This window comes from Corticium candelabrum, chromosome 7 (genome assembly GCF_963422355.1).
Source record: "Corticium candelabrum chromosome 7, ooCorCand1.1, whole genome shotgun sequence".
NCBI lineage: Eukaryota > Metazoa > Porifera > Homoscleromorpha > Homosclerophorida > Plakinidae > Corticium > Corticium candelabrum.
Genome location: NC_085091.1, coordinates 1228664 through 1243730, shown reverse-complemented (window position 1 = coordinate 1243730; position 15067 = coordinate 1228664). Strand labels below are relative to the sequence as shown.

General features: G+C 42.6%; 3 protein-coding genes across 3 annotated transcripts; 1 reads left to right on the top strand and 2 right to left on the bottom strand.

The window, feature by feature from the left end:
- Positions 1-37: 37 nt before the first annotated feature.
- Positions 38-2975, bottom strand: LOC134182015 (6-phosphogluconate dehydrogenase, decarboxylating-like). Its single transcript, XM_062649325.1, is given in 7 exon segments — positions 38-573; positions 669-768; positions 894-1027; positions 1094-1224; positions 1289-1352; positions 2497-2688; positions 2909-2975. Coding segments are annotated over 7 exon segments (900 nt in total). The 5' UTR covers positions 2945-2975; the 3' UTR covers positions 38-330.
- A 680-nt stretch (positions 2976-3655) lies between these two features.
- Positions 3656-4734, top strand: LOC134182401 (uncharacterized). Its single transcript, XM_062649800.1, has 5 exons — positions 3656-3667; positions 3868-3919; positions 4025-4142; positions 4443-4535; positions 4599-4734. Exons 1-5 carry the CDS (start codon positions 3656-3658, stop codon positions 4720-4722), a joined length of 399 nt encoding a protein of 132 aa, XP_062505784.1. The 3' UTR covers positions 4723-4734.
- Positions 4667-14148, bottom strand: LOC134182014 (delta-1-pyrroline-5-carboxylate dehydrogenase, mitochondrial-like). The gene is made up of 20 exons (XM_062649324.1): positions 14015-14148; positions 13817-13925; positions 13660-13755; positions 13555-13602; positions 12912-12985; positions 12763-12844; positions 12615-12695; positions 12483-12554; positions 10708-10782; positions 10484-10574; positions 10327-10423; positions 9314-9387; positions 9212-9259; positions 9055-9155; positions 8879-8926; positions 8772-8816; positions 5842-6063; positions 5687-5739; positions 5512-5630; positions 4667-4980 (listed from the first exon to the last, which is right to left on the bottom strand). The coding sequence occupies exons 1-20, from the start codon at positions 14047-14049 to the stop codon at positions 4865-4867; spliced, it is 1686 nt and encodes a 561-aa protein (XP_062505308.1). The 5' UTR covers positions 14050-14148; the 3' UTR covers positions 4667-4864.
- Positions 14149-15067: the final 919 nt, after the last annotated feature.

Below are 15067 nucleotides of genomic sequence, written 5' to 3'. Positions count from 1 at the left end.
TTTTAGCCATGTGTCTGTCTATGTGTCTGTCCATGTGTCTGTCTAATAATCAAGATATTCACTTATGTCTAGCAACCTACAAACCCAGCATGTCAATCAGTAGTGATTATTAATATCAAACTTAAAATCAATGAGAACAAGGAGAACAACTTGCTTGTACTGCACCTAATTCATCAGAACAACCAATACAACTGTTGGGAGTAAATGATATCAGACAGACATCCATTTGAGCTAAAATGACAGCAACATACAATCTCATGCTGTCAAGATCACAACAGCATCACAGCAATTGAAAAACAAATGTTGATATCAATGGCTACACTTGACCAATCAGGCAGTGTAAGTGGATGACGAGACAGAACCACCGTGGCCAGTCCAGTTGGTGTGGATGAATTGACCGGGTTTGGAGAGCAGCTCATATGTGTGAGCACCAAAGTAATCTCTCTGTGCCTGGATGAGATTAGCTGGCAAGCTGCCTGATCTGTAGCCATCGTAAAAGGCGAGAGCAGTGCTGAAGCATGGAGTGGGGATACCAAGAGTGACAGCCATTGCACAGACTTTACGCCATGATGCCTGCAAGTAAGACAAAGGTCAGCAAAGAAAGAAAGATAGACAGACAGACACACAGACACACAGACCAACAGACAGAAACAAATTATGTATGTGACCTGGTCGCGATGAATAGCATCTTTGAAGAAGTCATCCAGCAAATGATTAGTGAGACCAGGATTCCATTCAAATGCTTCCTTGATGTTGCCAAGGAATACACTACACAACAAACACCGACTCACCTCTTAAATAGAGACAAACTGACAAACATGCAAACAAGACCAACAGACAGACAGATAGACAGACAAATAACAAACAAACAAACTGACAGACAGAAGACCGACCTTCTAATGATGCAGCCACCTCTCCACATGAGAGCAATTGATCCATAGTTGAGTGTCCAATTGTATTCCTTTGCTGCTTCTCTCAGCAGCATGAAGCCCTGGGCATACGAGATAATCTTGGATGCATACAGAGCCTAATCACACCAACACACATCACAATCAATGGGCAACGAGATCCTCCACGACTTCTCACTGTCTACCTGTCTGATGTGCTCCACCATTTCCTTCTTGTCACCTTCATATTTGGTCGTACTCGGCCCTTTCAAGCTCTTGCTGGCTGGTACTCTCTCGTCTTTCAAAGAGGAAAGGCAACGTGCAAACACAGACTCACCTAAAGTAGACAATGTGAGTTAGTGCACACATTATAAAATGTTGTTTCATGTTGTTTGTCTGACCGATCAGTGTGACAGGCATGCCCAAGTCGAGTGAAGAGATGGCTGTCCATTTGCCTGTTCCTTTCTGCAATAGAAATGTTACATGTATTATTGTTTAACCAATAGCTTAGCATCAAATACAGAACAACAAACAAGCAAACACACACAAACAGACAAAGAACAAATAGTCACAGAGACACACGGACAGACATACAAACAACTGTCAAACAGACAGACAGATATTCAGCAAGAACACCATCAACCAGGCAGCCAGGGAAGATAGATTTGCAGTCACCAAAAGAGAGAAGAAGAAAAGAGAAATATTCAATCCAAGAGCACCCTGGCCTTTATCATCCAACATTTATTCCACTGGCTTTTGAACATTTTGGTTGTTGAGGAAAGAGTCATACCCGGACCAGCTGGCAGGAAGAGTAAGAAACCAGCAAGGGAAGTCTAATGAAGTTCAATTTGTTCAACAGTGGAGGAGAAGATTGTCAGTGTGTCTACAGAAAGCATGCAAACTCTAATGTCATGATGAGAAAATTGAGAGCAATCTCTGAGACAAGAAAAGAAGACACAGCTTTATTCATTAGTTGTTGTTGTTGTTGCCTACAATATGCTTTTTATATCAGACTGTCCCACGTGGGATACTAGCATAGCTGTTATAGATTCAATTTCATGTAGAGTTAAAGTTATTTATCAGTAGTGAAATACCGTTGACATACATACATACATACATACATACATACATACATTTTTTTGTTTACAAGGACCCTTAGGGCTCAGGTTAGATCCTACAATCACTATTCTGCAATCTAACACTACTGCAGCAGACGTCACTATCAGAAGTCACTGTGATGTACTTCACACTTGCTGTACTTGCTGTAGATACTTGCTGTAGACAGAACCTGACACTCCGGAGAGAGAGAGGCAATTGTATGTTAGTTCCTTGCCCAAGGAAATTTATGCAGGTGGCCCTCCCGCACTCAAACTCTGACCCAAAGGTTCCGGATGTTGCCAATCTCCAACTGCACACTCTAACCAATTGAGCCACATACATACATACATACATACATACATACATACATACATATAGACAAGTAAACAGACAGACAGACAAGTAGACAGACACAGACAGACAAACACACAAACAACAACCAGACAAACAACCATCACAAACAAAGACAGACAAATATACAGACACACATAAAGAAACACTGATTACCGACCTGTCCTGCTGCATCTCTGATTTTCCTAACTAGTGGTGTCCCATCTGTGTGTTTCTAAGCCAAAATGTTCTGTGTGATTTCAATAAGAAAAGAGTCGAGCTCGCCTTTGTTCCATTCCCTAAACACGCCACTCATCTCATCTTCACTCATCCCAAGTGCATCCCTCATCAGATGATATGCCTCACAGATGAGCTACAACACAACATAACAAACTACACAAACACACTATTTCACACTAGACATTCAGCCATACAATACACTAATTAAATTAATTATTATTAATTAATCAACTAATTAATTATTAAATAAATAAAATTTAAATAAATAGATAAGTAGACAGGGATAGATGCTGATGGATACACAAACAGTCAGACAGATGCAATATAGAAATAAATTGTGACTGTCATTACACCTGCATGTCTCCACACTCAGTACCATTATGCACCATCTTGACATAATGGCCAGCACCATCAGCTCCAACCTACACAAACAAAACATCCTAATAAATACATACTGTCAACAGTATTATGTTGGTGACTTACCCAGTCACAGCATGGCTCTCCATTGACTTTAGCAGAAATGCCTTGGAAGATGGTTTTGATGTGAGGCCTGAAAACAACACACAAATACTTTGAAACCATAACAGACACACAGACAAACAGATACACAAACAATAAACAAACACAGCCAGACAAACAAACAGACAAACAAATAAACAAACAGACAGACAAATGCAATGACACAAACAGAAGATAACAAACCAACATACAAGTCATGCATCATACCAAGTCTTGTCTGATCCTCCTGGCATGAGTGAAGGTCCATAGCGAGCTCTGTCTTCTCCACCAGACACACCACTTCCTCTCTCCCCTCCCCTCCCCTCCATCTCCCTCTGTGTGTGTGTGTGTGTGTGTGTGTGTGTGTGTGTGTGTGTTTGTTTGTGCATTTGTCTGTCTGTCTGTTTGTGCATTTGTGTGTGCATTTGTCTGTCTTTCTCTCTGTCTGTGCATTTGTCTGTTTGTTTGTGCGTTTGTCTGTCTGTCTGTCTGTCTATTTGTGTGTTTTGTTTTGTTTGTTTGTTATGACAGCTTCATTCGTTTACCTTGCTCCTTATCCGCGTCTTCAATTTAGAGTTTAATTACAGCAACACATCAACCAAATGAAAGAAAAGGTACAAGATCTTCACCAAGACTTAACTCGTCGCTGTTGCCAACCCAGACAACTGCAACTGTCTGAAGTCCAGTGTGAATGCAAGACACTCGAGACAACACTAAGTCTCCACTGCACGACATTAGAACAACTACGAAGTCCATGCGAAAAGGATATTCAATGTGACAGTGTGTGAACATGCTGGCTAACTGTATGCACTAGAGATGGTTGAGTGCACTCTCACGTGTTGCACTAGAACAAGATATTTACCAAGGTTTGTTTGTGTGTTGAAACTTGTGTAGCATGCAGCTATCTTGGCTGTCAAGTTTTCATGTGTGTTTGTTGTGTCTCAGCTCTCTGTGTGTTTGTGTGTTTGCAGCGCAAGTGTGTGAGGTTCACAAGCTGCAGCAGGAGAATCTGCGTCTTGCGACGATTGTTGACTCAATACAACCGTTCTTTAAGTCGTTAACGGCTGTTGCAGAGAGAAATGACTCACAGTACGTACACACAAAGATAACTGAAACACACGCGCGCGCGCGCACACACACACACACACACACACGCACACACACACGCACACACACACACACACACACACACGCACACACACACACACACACACGCACACACACACACACACGCACACACACACCACACATGCACGCACACACACACACACACCACACACGCACGCACACACACACACACCACACGCACGCACACACACACACACCACACGCACGCACACGCACACACACACACACTAATTGTTTTCTGTTTTGTCTGCACCTTTTCAGCCTCAAACAGGCAGCACAAGATCGAAGTCAGGAGGACCAGATGACATCCCTACTTGGTCAAATAACCGACATCCACCCAAACTCCAAACAACGGTGACGCTCACACAACAACTCAAATGCATACTAAACATAACTAAACTCCGCGTACTCGTCTAGAATTGATGCGATCGAGAGCATCAAGAGACCGGGAACGAAGGCAAACAGTGCACTAGAAGACACGCTTGTGAAGACACGAGGACTATTGAAAGCACGAAAAGCTAAGCCAGACGAGCCAAGCTGATAGTCAGTCAACACAACGAACATTAATAAAGAAAATATGACTACAAAATGCATTGAGCTAGTCAGCTGGCTAGACAGTGCAGTTTATGAATGAATGATGAACTGATTAATTAACAGTAATGTTACTGTTTGTTGGTGTTTCATCACTTGGCCATCGATGGGTAGTCCCAACGTGTGAGAGGTTGGAACTGCTCCTTTATGGCTAAGGGGGATACGTACCTCTGGAGGAGGACTTTGGTGCCTGTTTTGTCGTTCGTACCTGCAGATAGAATGACATAGTGCTACATGAATGTAGATTAGGCTATTTTATTTGGAGGGATGCATCTCACAATATATATATATTTCAGAACTGTCATCAAAAGCACAAGGCAAATTACAAGCAAACTACGACACAAACTACAACGCAAACTACAATACAAACTACAATGCAACCAAGCACACACACACACACACACACACACACACACACACACACACACACACACACACACACACACACACACACCCACACACACTCACAACACACTAGACTATTGTATTAGAGGGATGCATCTCACAATACACTAGACTATTGTATTAGAGGGATGCATCTCACAATACACTAGACTATTGTATTGGAGGGATGCATCTCACAATACACTAGACTATTGTATTGGAGGGATGCATCTCACAATACACTAGACTATTGTATTGGAGGGATGCATCTCACAATACACTAGACTATTGTATTGGAGGAATGCATCTCACAATACATTAATTAAACTATTGTATCATCAATACTCTTATCTACCTGACAGTCGGCCACCACCGAATGGTTGCTGTCCGACTACAGAGCCGGTTGACTTGTCATTGAAGTACATGTTACCAGCCGAGTGACGAAGAACAGATGCTGCATGATGAAGGAAATAACTAGCAAAACAGATATCAACGAGTCACACAAACGAGCCAACAACAAGTCAGACAACCTGTCCTTGGAATATATGGCACCAGTCAGACCAAACGGCGACGTCTCATTCACCTAGAAATCACAAATGCAACCAAATCAATTGACGAGTAGAAGCAAACAAACACACACACACACACACACACACACACACACACACACAAGAAAACGTCTGACCAATTTCAGTGTCTCCTCTACTTTATCGTCCGGGTAAACATACGTCGTGATCACTGGACCAAAAATTTCCTCCACCATCAGTTTGCTGCGTGGATCCTTGGTCTCAACCAGCGTGGGATACACATAATACCCGACACTGTCATCACACTCCCCACCATAAACAATGCTCAGATCGCTGTTCGACTTTGCGTGTTCAATATAACCTTTGATGTTGTTGAACGACTGGAGGTGAGCAACACAGACAACATAAAACATGACAATGTAGACAACAGACTGCGTGATGTGTAGTTACTAGTACACATGACATGCCCATCTCACTACTTCATCTCTGTGTGTGTCTGTCCACACACGTTTGCAAGTAGGCTGTATGAGCATGTGAGTTGATACTTTACATTTATTTATTGGCCATAAAACAGGACTCTGTAAAAGTCACGTGACTGAGCGGGTAACCGACTCAGGAGCTTCAATACTTCCGGTTTGAACGCTTTGTGTGTGTGTGCGTGTGTGTGTGTGTGTGTGTGTGTGTGTGTGTGTGTGTGTGTGTGTGTGTGTGTGTGTGTGTGTGTGTGTGTGTGTGTGTTGATGCCATTGATTGTAGCTAAGAATAAGGCTTATACTGCATATCTCACAAATAACACCCAAACTCAGAAAAAACAGTTTAGAAAACATCAAAGAATTGTGAAGAAAGCAGTAGATAAAGCCAAAGAGGAATGGGTATGTCGAGTGGCAACACAAGGGAAGAAGCTGTAAAAGACGGCCGGACTAGATGGAAGTGTATCCGAAAGCTACAACAAGCACATGCTGGTCGTAAACCAATCAGACGTAGAGCAATCATGAAGGACAATGGCGAGCTAACACAAGGTCCACTGGAAGTGTTATCCCGCTGGCATCAACACTTTTTGCAGACTGTTGAACGTGGAGAGTGAGTTTAGTGAAGAAGTACTGGAGAGCATGACAACTATACCACCTTTTGCAGAACTGGATGAAGCCCCTAGTGAAGAAGAGTTGGTGAGTGCTCTCCAAATTGAAAAAAGGCAAAAGCTGGAGGCAAGACCGGCATTCTACCTGAACTGGTCAGCTGTGGTGGCGCACAACTCTTGGATAGATTACTATTGCTGATAAAGGACGTATGGAAAGAATGTAAAGTAGTGGGAGACTGGAAAGATGCAGTAGTTGTCCCTATTCCAAAGAAAGGAAATCTCCAAATGTGTGATAACTGGCGGGGTATTAGTCTACTAGATGTCATAGGGAAGATAATCGCTAGAATCATTCAAGTACAGACTATTGCAGAACATATCTTGCCAGAATCCCAGTGCGGTTTTAGAAAGGGAAGAGGATGTGTAGACATGATTTTTGTGGCTAGACAACTGATAGAAAAGGCTATTGAGCATGGTGAAGCACTCTTCGTCCTGTTTGTAGATCTAAAGAAAGCTTATGACTCAGTACCTCGTCAAGCTTTATGGAGAGTGTTGGAGAAATGTGGTGTGCCCACAGTAATGCTCAGCATTATTCAGTCGTGTCATCAGGGTATGAGAGCAGAGGTCAGAGTGGGGAGGTCAGAGTGGGATCAGATCTATCTGATGCATTTGAGGTGAAAAATGGTCTTAGACAAGGGTGCACTTTGGCTCCTACTTTATTCAACATCTACTTCAATGCTATGGTAACATGTTGGCGAGATGAGTGTGCAGAGGCTGGAATTGATGTACTGTTCAAACACGGCAGAAAGCTGGTTGGAGATAGAACTGGAAAGTCGAGGCTGCAAGTAGTGAGGGTGACTGAGTCACAGTTTGCAGATGATGTGGCTCTGTATTCCAGTTCTCGTGAGGACTATGAAATGGCATCTAGAAAGTTTGTTGATATGGCAAGAAAATGGGGGTTGACAGTTAACACTCAGAAGACAAAAGGAATAGTAATAGGGACAACGATTGATGACAGGGATATGGCTTCGGTACAAGTTGATGAAGGGGAAATTGAGATGGTGGATTGCTTTACGTACTTGGGGTCTAATTTATCAAGAGATGGAGATGTCACACTAGATGTTACCAGTAGGATCGAAAAGGCTTCCAAAGCTTTTGGAGCTTTGAGAGGTCCTATTTTCAACAATTCTAACTTGTCAGTGGCTACCAAGAGAGCAGTCTACAGAGCAGTGATTTTGGCAGTGCTATTGTATGGATCTGAAACTGGGGTGCTAAAAGCTCAACACACAAAAAGGCTAAATGTCTTTCACAATCGTTGTGTGAGAACCATACTTGGAGTCAACAGATTTGAGCAATGGCAGGAGAGGGTAACAACACGAGTTTTAGCTGAAAATTTTGGCATGCATTGGACAATCCCTGACATCATAATGGAGCAGCAATTGAAGTGGCTGAGTCATGTGGGTAGAATGAATGAGGAACGACTTCCAAAGAATCTGATGTTTGGGGAATTGAGGAAGACAAGACCTTGCCATGGAACAAGAAAGATATGGAGAGATCTAGTTAGTCAAGATCTGCAATTAGTAGATACCAAAAACATCTGGTACTAGAGATGCCAAGACCGGAATGGGTGGTTCAGTCTTTGTCAAAGGGATGTTGAGAAGGTAATCACAAATCGTGGGAAAAGCAGATGTGCAGCGAATGTACGATTCCAAGGAGAAAGTTTCTTATGTGAATGTAGAAGATCATTTAGACGACAAGGCGGCCTCACAAGACACAGGCGGTTTTGTCCTAGTAATTTGCCAGTTGCCCAGGAGCACAATCCAAGGGCCCCGCTAATCATAGTTTCTTTACTATGGGCGGCTTCAAGGTTCGAGGTGTGTGCGTGTGTGTGTGTGTGTGTGTGTGTGTGTGTGTGTGTGTGTGTGTGTGTGTGTGTGTGTGTGTGTGTGTGTGTGTGTGTGTAAACTCTGTACTCATTACTCGTTTCTATTTGTGAAGAGATGCTGATCTTACATTTTGGTCAATAACAGCTGAGTAGAACGTCGGAGGCTCGTCAGGCTGTCACAGTCAAGCAATGGTCTTATACAGATGTAATGTAATGCATAAAGAAGGAGGATTACTGGTCCAACTTTGATGGTCTTCATCGCCTCGACCATGCCTTCTTTGATCTAAACAAATACCAAGTTGTCAAACAGTGTGTGTGTGTGTGTGTGTGTGTGTGTGTGTGTGTGTGTGTGTGTGTGTGTGTGTGTGTGTGTCCCCGTCCATCCATCCATTCGTCTGTTTCCTTCATTACCTGTGGCCACAGTGATTCAGGCACATACTGGCGACCAAGAGCCGAACACTTCTGCCCACCATATTCATACCCAGCACGTATCGCTCCATTGATAGCAGACTCTACACACGACATGTCATCATCACAGTTCCACCAACCAAACATCACACCGACTCACCAACATCAGCAGACGGATGAACAAAGTGATAGTTCTTTCCTCCACATTCTGACAATGTGTGAGTAAAATCAAATAAAAATCATCACACTGCTAGGTTCTTACCTCCTATGAGACGTGGGAATGTCTTGTAACTGTCAATGTTTTTTCCAACTTCTTTCCAGAGATATTTAAATGTGCTGAGAGAAAGGTGGTGATTAGTGACAACAAAATGTAGAAAGATTGATATGGTGTGAGACGTTTATAGCAAACAAAGACACCAACATGTAAACCAACAAAATATAAACAGACAGGCAGACAGACAGATAGACAGAGACAGATAGACTAACAGATAGACAGACAGACAGATAGACAGGCAGACAGACAAACAGATAGACAGACAAACAGATAGACAGATAGACAGACAAACAGATAGACAGACAGACAGACAAACAGATAGACAGACAGACAGACAAACAGATAGACAGACAGACAGATAGACAAACAGATAAACAGACAGATAGATAGACAAATAGATAGACAGACAGACAGATAGATAGACAAACAGATATACAGACAGACAAACAGATACACAGACAAACAGATAGACAGACAAACAAACAGATAGACAGACAGATAGACAGACAGACAAACAGACAGACAGACATACAGACAAACAGATAGACAGACAGAGATAGATAGACAAACAGATAGACAGACAGACAGACATACAGATAGACAGACAGACAGACAGACATACAGATAGACAGACAGACAAACAGACAGACAGACAGACAGATAGATAGACAAACAGATAGACAGACAGATAGACAGACAGACAAACAGATAGATAGACAAACAGATAGACAGACAGACAGATAGACAAACAGATAGACAGATAGACAGACAGCCAGACAGATAGATAGACAAACAAATAGATAGACAAACAGATAGACAGACAAACAGATACATACACAAAGAGATAGACAGACAGACAGATAGATAGACAAACAGATACATAGACAAACAGATAGACAGACAGACAGATAGACAAACAGATAGACAGATAGACAGACAGCCAGACAGACAGACAAGCAACCAAGACAACCAAGACAAATAAAATCAGTATCGTCGCTCACTCTCCACTGCCAGTAAACCCAATCCCAGCCAAGTCTGGAGAGCTTGTTACCATCTTACCAAACACAGGACCAGATGATGGAACAAAGTTAATCACACCTAACACAAACCACCAATGACCATCTCATCTTGTCAACACCATCACATCAACTGTCTCACCATCAGGCAGTCCCGCTTCTCTCAGTATGTTGAACACAAGCCACGACGAGTGGAGAGCAGTCGAGGCATTCTTCCACAACACAACGTTTCCCTATGAAAGGGAAATTAGATTTGTATGTGTTTGAGTGTGTGTGTGTGTGTGTGTGTGTGTGTGTGTGTGTGTGTGTGTGTGTGTGTGTGTGTGTGTGTGTGTGTGTGTGTGTGTGTGAGCATTGGAGACTTACCATTAGAGCCGGTGCACCAGCAAGGTTCCCTCCTAATGCAGTGAAATTGAAGGGAGAGATTGCAGCAAAGAACCCCTAACATAAAAATCAAATATAATAATGTCTGTATCTATGTATGCATGTATGTCCATGTGTGTGTCTGTCTGTGTGCCTGTTTGTCTGTCCATCTGTCTGCCTGCTGTATCTTCTATGCACGTCAATACAAAAGTCTATTATATGTATGTGTTTTGACATCTACATGTCTCTCCAACACACGTAAACTGTAACACTGTACAATTCCTATTGTGTGTCTGTCCAGCACATGCTGCCCACTGCTGTATCTACTCATCACCTGTACTTCTGTCTGTCTGTCTGTCTGTCCATCTGTCTGTCTGTCCGTTCGTTTGTCTGTCTGTCAGTTCGTTGTCTGTCTGTCCATCTGTCTGGCTGCCTGCCCGCCCATCCATTTGTCTGTCTGTCCATCCGTTTGTCTGTCTGTCTGTCCATCCGTTTGTCTGTCTGTCTGTCCATCCGTCTGTCTGTTCATTTGTCTGTCTGTCCATCTGCCTGTCTGCCCATCCGTTTGTCTGTCTGTCTGTCCATCTGTCGGTCTGTCTGTCTCTGCATGGGCTCAATCTGTCAGAGATTGCCTAATCGCTTTTCCTCACTTTCACAACGTATTCAAGATCTGGTGAAAAACAATTCCACATCCTCTTCACTTGGCTTCAACATTCATTCAGCTGTCAAGTCCTTGCCTCCAATTAGATTAGGAGATGATGAAACACTGAGGCCTCAATCATTGTCAACCTTTTCAGCTACAAAGGGTAAGCCTTAGTACAATCTAAGCTCAGAAATTGGCCTCTTGCGTGCAGCTCATTGTCTGTCTTCTGTATCTCACAGAAGGGATGCTGTAAGATTACGTTCTGCTCAAGGTAGGGGGTCTGGCGCTTGGTTAGAGGCCTTACCATCCTCAGATAGGTACGCACTTATTGCAAAGGATTTCCGTCTAGCGTCCTTTCTTAGGCTCGATTTACCAATGCTTTTAAGTCATGCATAAACAAATGTGAATGTGGAGTAGAACTGGATGGAACTGGGTATCATCTTCTCACCTGCAAGTTTGGGGAAGGACCAGTCTGGCAACACGATTCTATAGTGTCACGATGGTGCAGTTGTTTCAACAAGCTCCAACTGCGTCATCGCAAAAAGCCAAGAGAACAATAAACAGAATCTGAGAATCCTCCCGATATTTTAATGTACGATGAATCAAGCACAGAGTTGGACGTAAGCATGGCTCACCCTTGGAGCAAAGACATCCTAAATAGAGCATCTAAAGAGGCAGGCTATGCAGCTGAGAGACGTGAGATGAGAAAGAAAAGCAAATACGAAGCTCTGTCAGTTCAGGATAGGACAACACCTAACTTAGTTCCTCTGGTCTTTGAACACTTTGGGTTCTGGGGTCAGGAGGCTGATAACTTCCTGAACTCACTCTCCAAAGAAATCAAAAGATTCGGAAGACAGAAGTACTGAAGCCGACTTCAGGACGAGATGGCATAGGAAAATTTCTATAATTATCCAGAGATGTAATGCTAGAGTTATAATAAAGAAGATAAGTAGATTGCATGTAGGTAACTGTCTATCTGTCTGTCTGTCTATCCATCCGTCCATCTCTCTATGTTTACACCAACTGCATGCCAAGCCACCTCGTGTTGCTCATCTGTCTACCTACATGTACATCTGACATCTACATCCATCTATAACCTGTAAGTAAACTACAATCCACACGTACGTCAGCTCACCTCCAATCCTCTGTAAACCAATCGATTCCAAACTCCGTGCGAATGCAACACCTGCTGCTCGTTATATATTTCCTACAATCAACTCAAACTCAAAACAAAATCGACCGACACTCGGCGACACAACACAGTCACCTCGGCCGCCTTCACAGAGAAACGATAGAAATCAATGAGCTCACAGGTACAATCATACTCGGCTTGTGTTGCTGTTTTAGCCTTACGGAAGGACAAACGGATAACAATCAAACACAAACAAGCAAGAAACAAACAAATAAATTATTACTGTGCCCAACATTGTAGATGCCAACAGTTTGTATCGATACTTTGTGCCCATCAAATCGGCTGCTTTCAGGAACACACCGGCCCTTTGTTTATGGTAAAAAAAGTGAGTTTGTAATGTGTAATGCAAGGTAGTGATGATTGTGATCAGACCGTTGCTCGAATGGTGCTCTCTCCCATTCGTCTCTTGCAGAGAGTGCCGTGTCGATGGCAAGCTTTATTGTGTTCTGTTACAGAAGTGTGTTACACATGCATGCACGTGCACACATGTGCACATGTCACACACACACACACACACACACACACACACACACACACACACACACACACACACACACACTGTGACACACACGCACTGTGACACACACACACACACACACACACACACACACACACACACACACACACACACACACACACACACACACACACACACTGTGACACACACGCACTGTGACACACACGCACTGTGACACACACACACACACACACACACACACACACACACACACACACACTGTGACACATACACACACACACATACACACACACACACACACACACACACACACACACACACACTGTGACACATACACACACACACACACACACACACACACACACACACACACACTGTGACACATACACACACACACACACACACACACACACACACACACACACTGTGACACACACACACACACACACACACACACACACACACACACACACACACACACACACACACACACACTTGTAGTAATTTAATAATTTCATTCATAACAATAAACATCACCTCATCTGCCAAGTGGTAGCGACCTATCACATGCGCGTGATCATGTGGCTAAACACCACAATACATAACAGTCATTGATATCAACGTAAACCATTAATTCCTTACAGAAACTTGATCTCTAATATTTCCTGTCCTGATCTGATCTCCTCCTACAAAGCATGTCATTTCCTCCGGTGGGCTGCTTTTTAACTCAGCCAGAGCCTAAAAACGTGTGCAGCATGCCATATGACGTCATAGCCACATCCACGCCACGCCCACTCGCCTGTTGCAGTTTGGCTCGTTCGTCGCTTCCTGGCGCAAAGTATTGAATCGGTTCGTTGTGGGGCGTTGGAGGACGAACGACAGAAGCGCATCCATGATGAGTACGACGCCTAAAAGAAGATAAATGACAAAAACGGAAATTGAAAGGAAAGTAAGAGTGTATTCAGGAAGTAGAGATGTTGATGCGTTTCGTGCTTACAATAGACGTCCAAGTAGCGCGCCAGACCGCAGCATATTCAATCAGGCAAGAAAGTGCAAATCGATGAATGAAAAGGACGCTGTAGTGCGCTCAAACGTTGAAGTAGCGCGCGCTAACTTATTAGCCTTGGAGTCCTTGTGTATAACACACGCGCACTTATTTTTTAAAATTCTAATTTAATTTTTATTAATTTTATTTAAACTTTAATTTAAAAGTATTTGTAAGCTACTATTATAGTATTAAAATTTAATATAATAAAAAATTAATTTTGTTAATTTAAAGAACAATAGTAGCAGACTACGTAACGCGCGTTACACCTTACTAAGCGCAGCTGATAATCTGGTAAGCAAGGGCACGCCACTTGTACATTACACGTGTACAGCCAAATCAACGCAAATTATGAAATCGTCGTCTGTCACCACCACAACACGTTCTGTCGTGTTTCACGTCGTTGTCGCTGCCATTATGGTCTCTACCGGCAGCATCAACACTTTATCGATGAAGTAAGTGGTTGAACGACATTGTGGCACTGTGCTCGGTAACTGTAGCTTCGAATTTAATTTACTGGCCGCAAAGGTGTCGTCTGGGGCAGATGACTTTGTTAAGTCACGTGACGTTGTGATGGGCGGAAACGAAACTTGTTGGTTGAAATCAATATATTTTGTTGGTAATTGATTAATGTAGTTATTGTTAGAAATTAATATATTTTAATTATTGTTACATAATAATTAATAATGACTTAATATAATAATTAATTATTAATTATATGTCAATAATACTGTGTGTGTGTGTGTGTGTGTGTGTGTGTGTGTGTGTGTGTGTGTGTGTGTGTGTGTGTGTGTGTGTCACTGTGTGTGTGTGTGTGTGTGTGTGTGTGTGTGTGTGTGTGTGTGTGTGTGTACACTAACAAGACATTAATAAATGCACTAAGAATATTAATAATGCATTAATTATGTTAACAATACATTAAAAATAATGCAAATAATACATTGGCGATAAATACATCAGTAATACATTAAATGTATTGACAGACAGACAGACAGACAGACAGAC

Excerpts from the sequence above, each read along its gene's own strand:
- LOC134182014 (XM_062649324.1), bottom strand. The coding sequence starts at position 14,049 with ATGCTGCGGTCTGGCGCGCTACTTGGACGTCTATT. Across the intron at positions 12,845-12,911 it reads AGAGCACCATTCGAGCAACG|GGCCGGTGTGTTCCTGAAAG; the intron begins GTCTGATCACAA and ends CCATAAACAAAG. Across the intron at positions 5,740-5,841 it reads TAGAGGAGACACTGAAATTG|GTGAATGAGACGTCGCCGTT; the intron begins GTCAGACGTTTT and ends TGTGATTTCTAG.
- LOC134182401 (XM_062649800.1), top strand. Across the intron at positions 3,920-4,024 it reads AGAACAAGATATTTACCAAG|CGCAAGTGTGTGAGGTTCAC; the intron begins GTTTGTTTGTGT and ends GTGTGTTTGCAG. Across the intron at positions 4,536-4,598 it reads CACCCAAACTCCAAACAACG|AATTGATGCGATCGAGAGCA; the intron begins GTGACGCTCACA and ends GTACTCGTCTAG.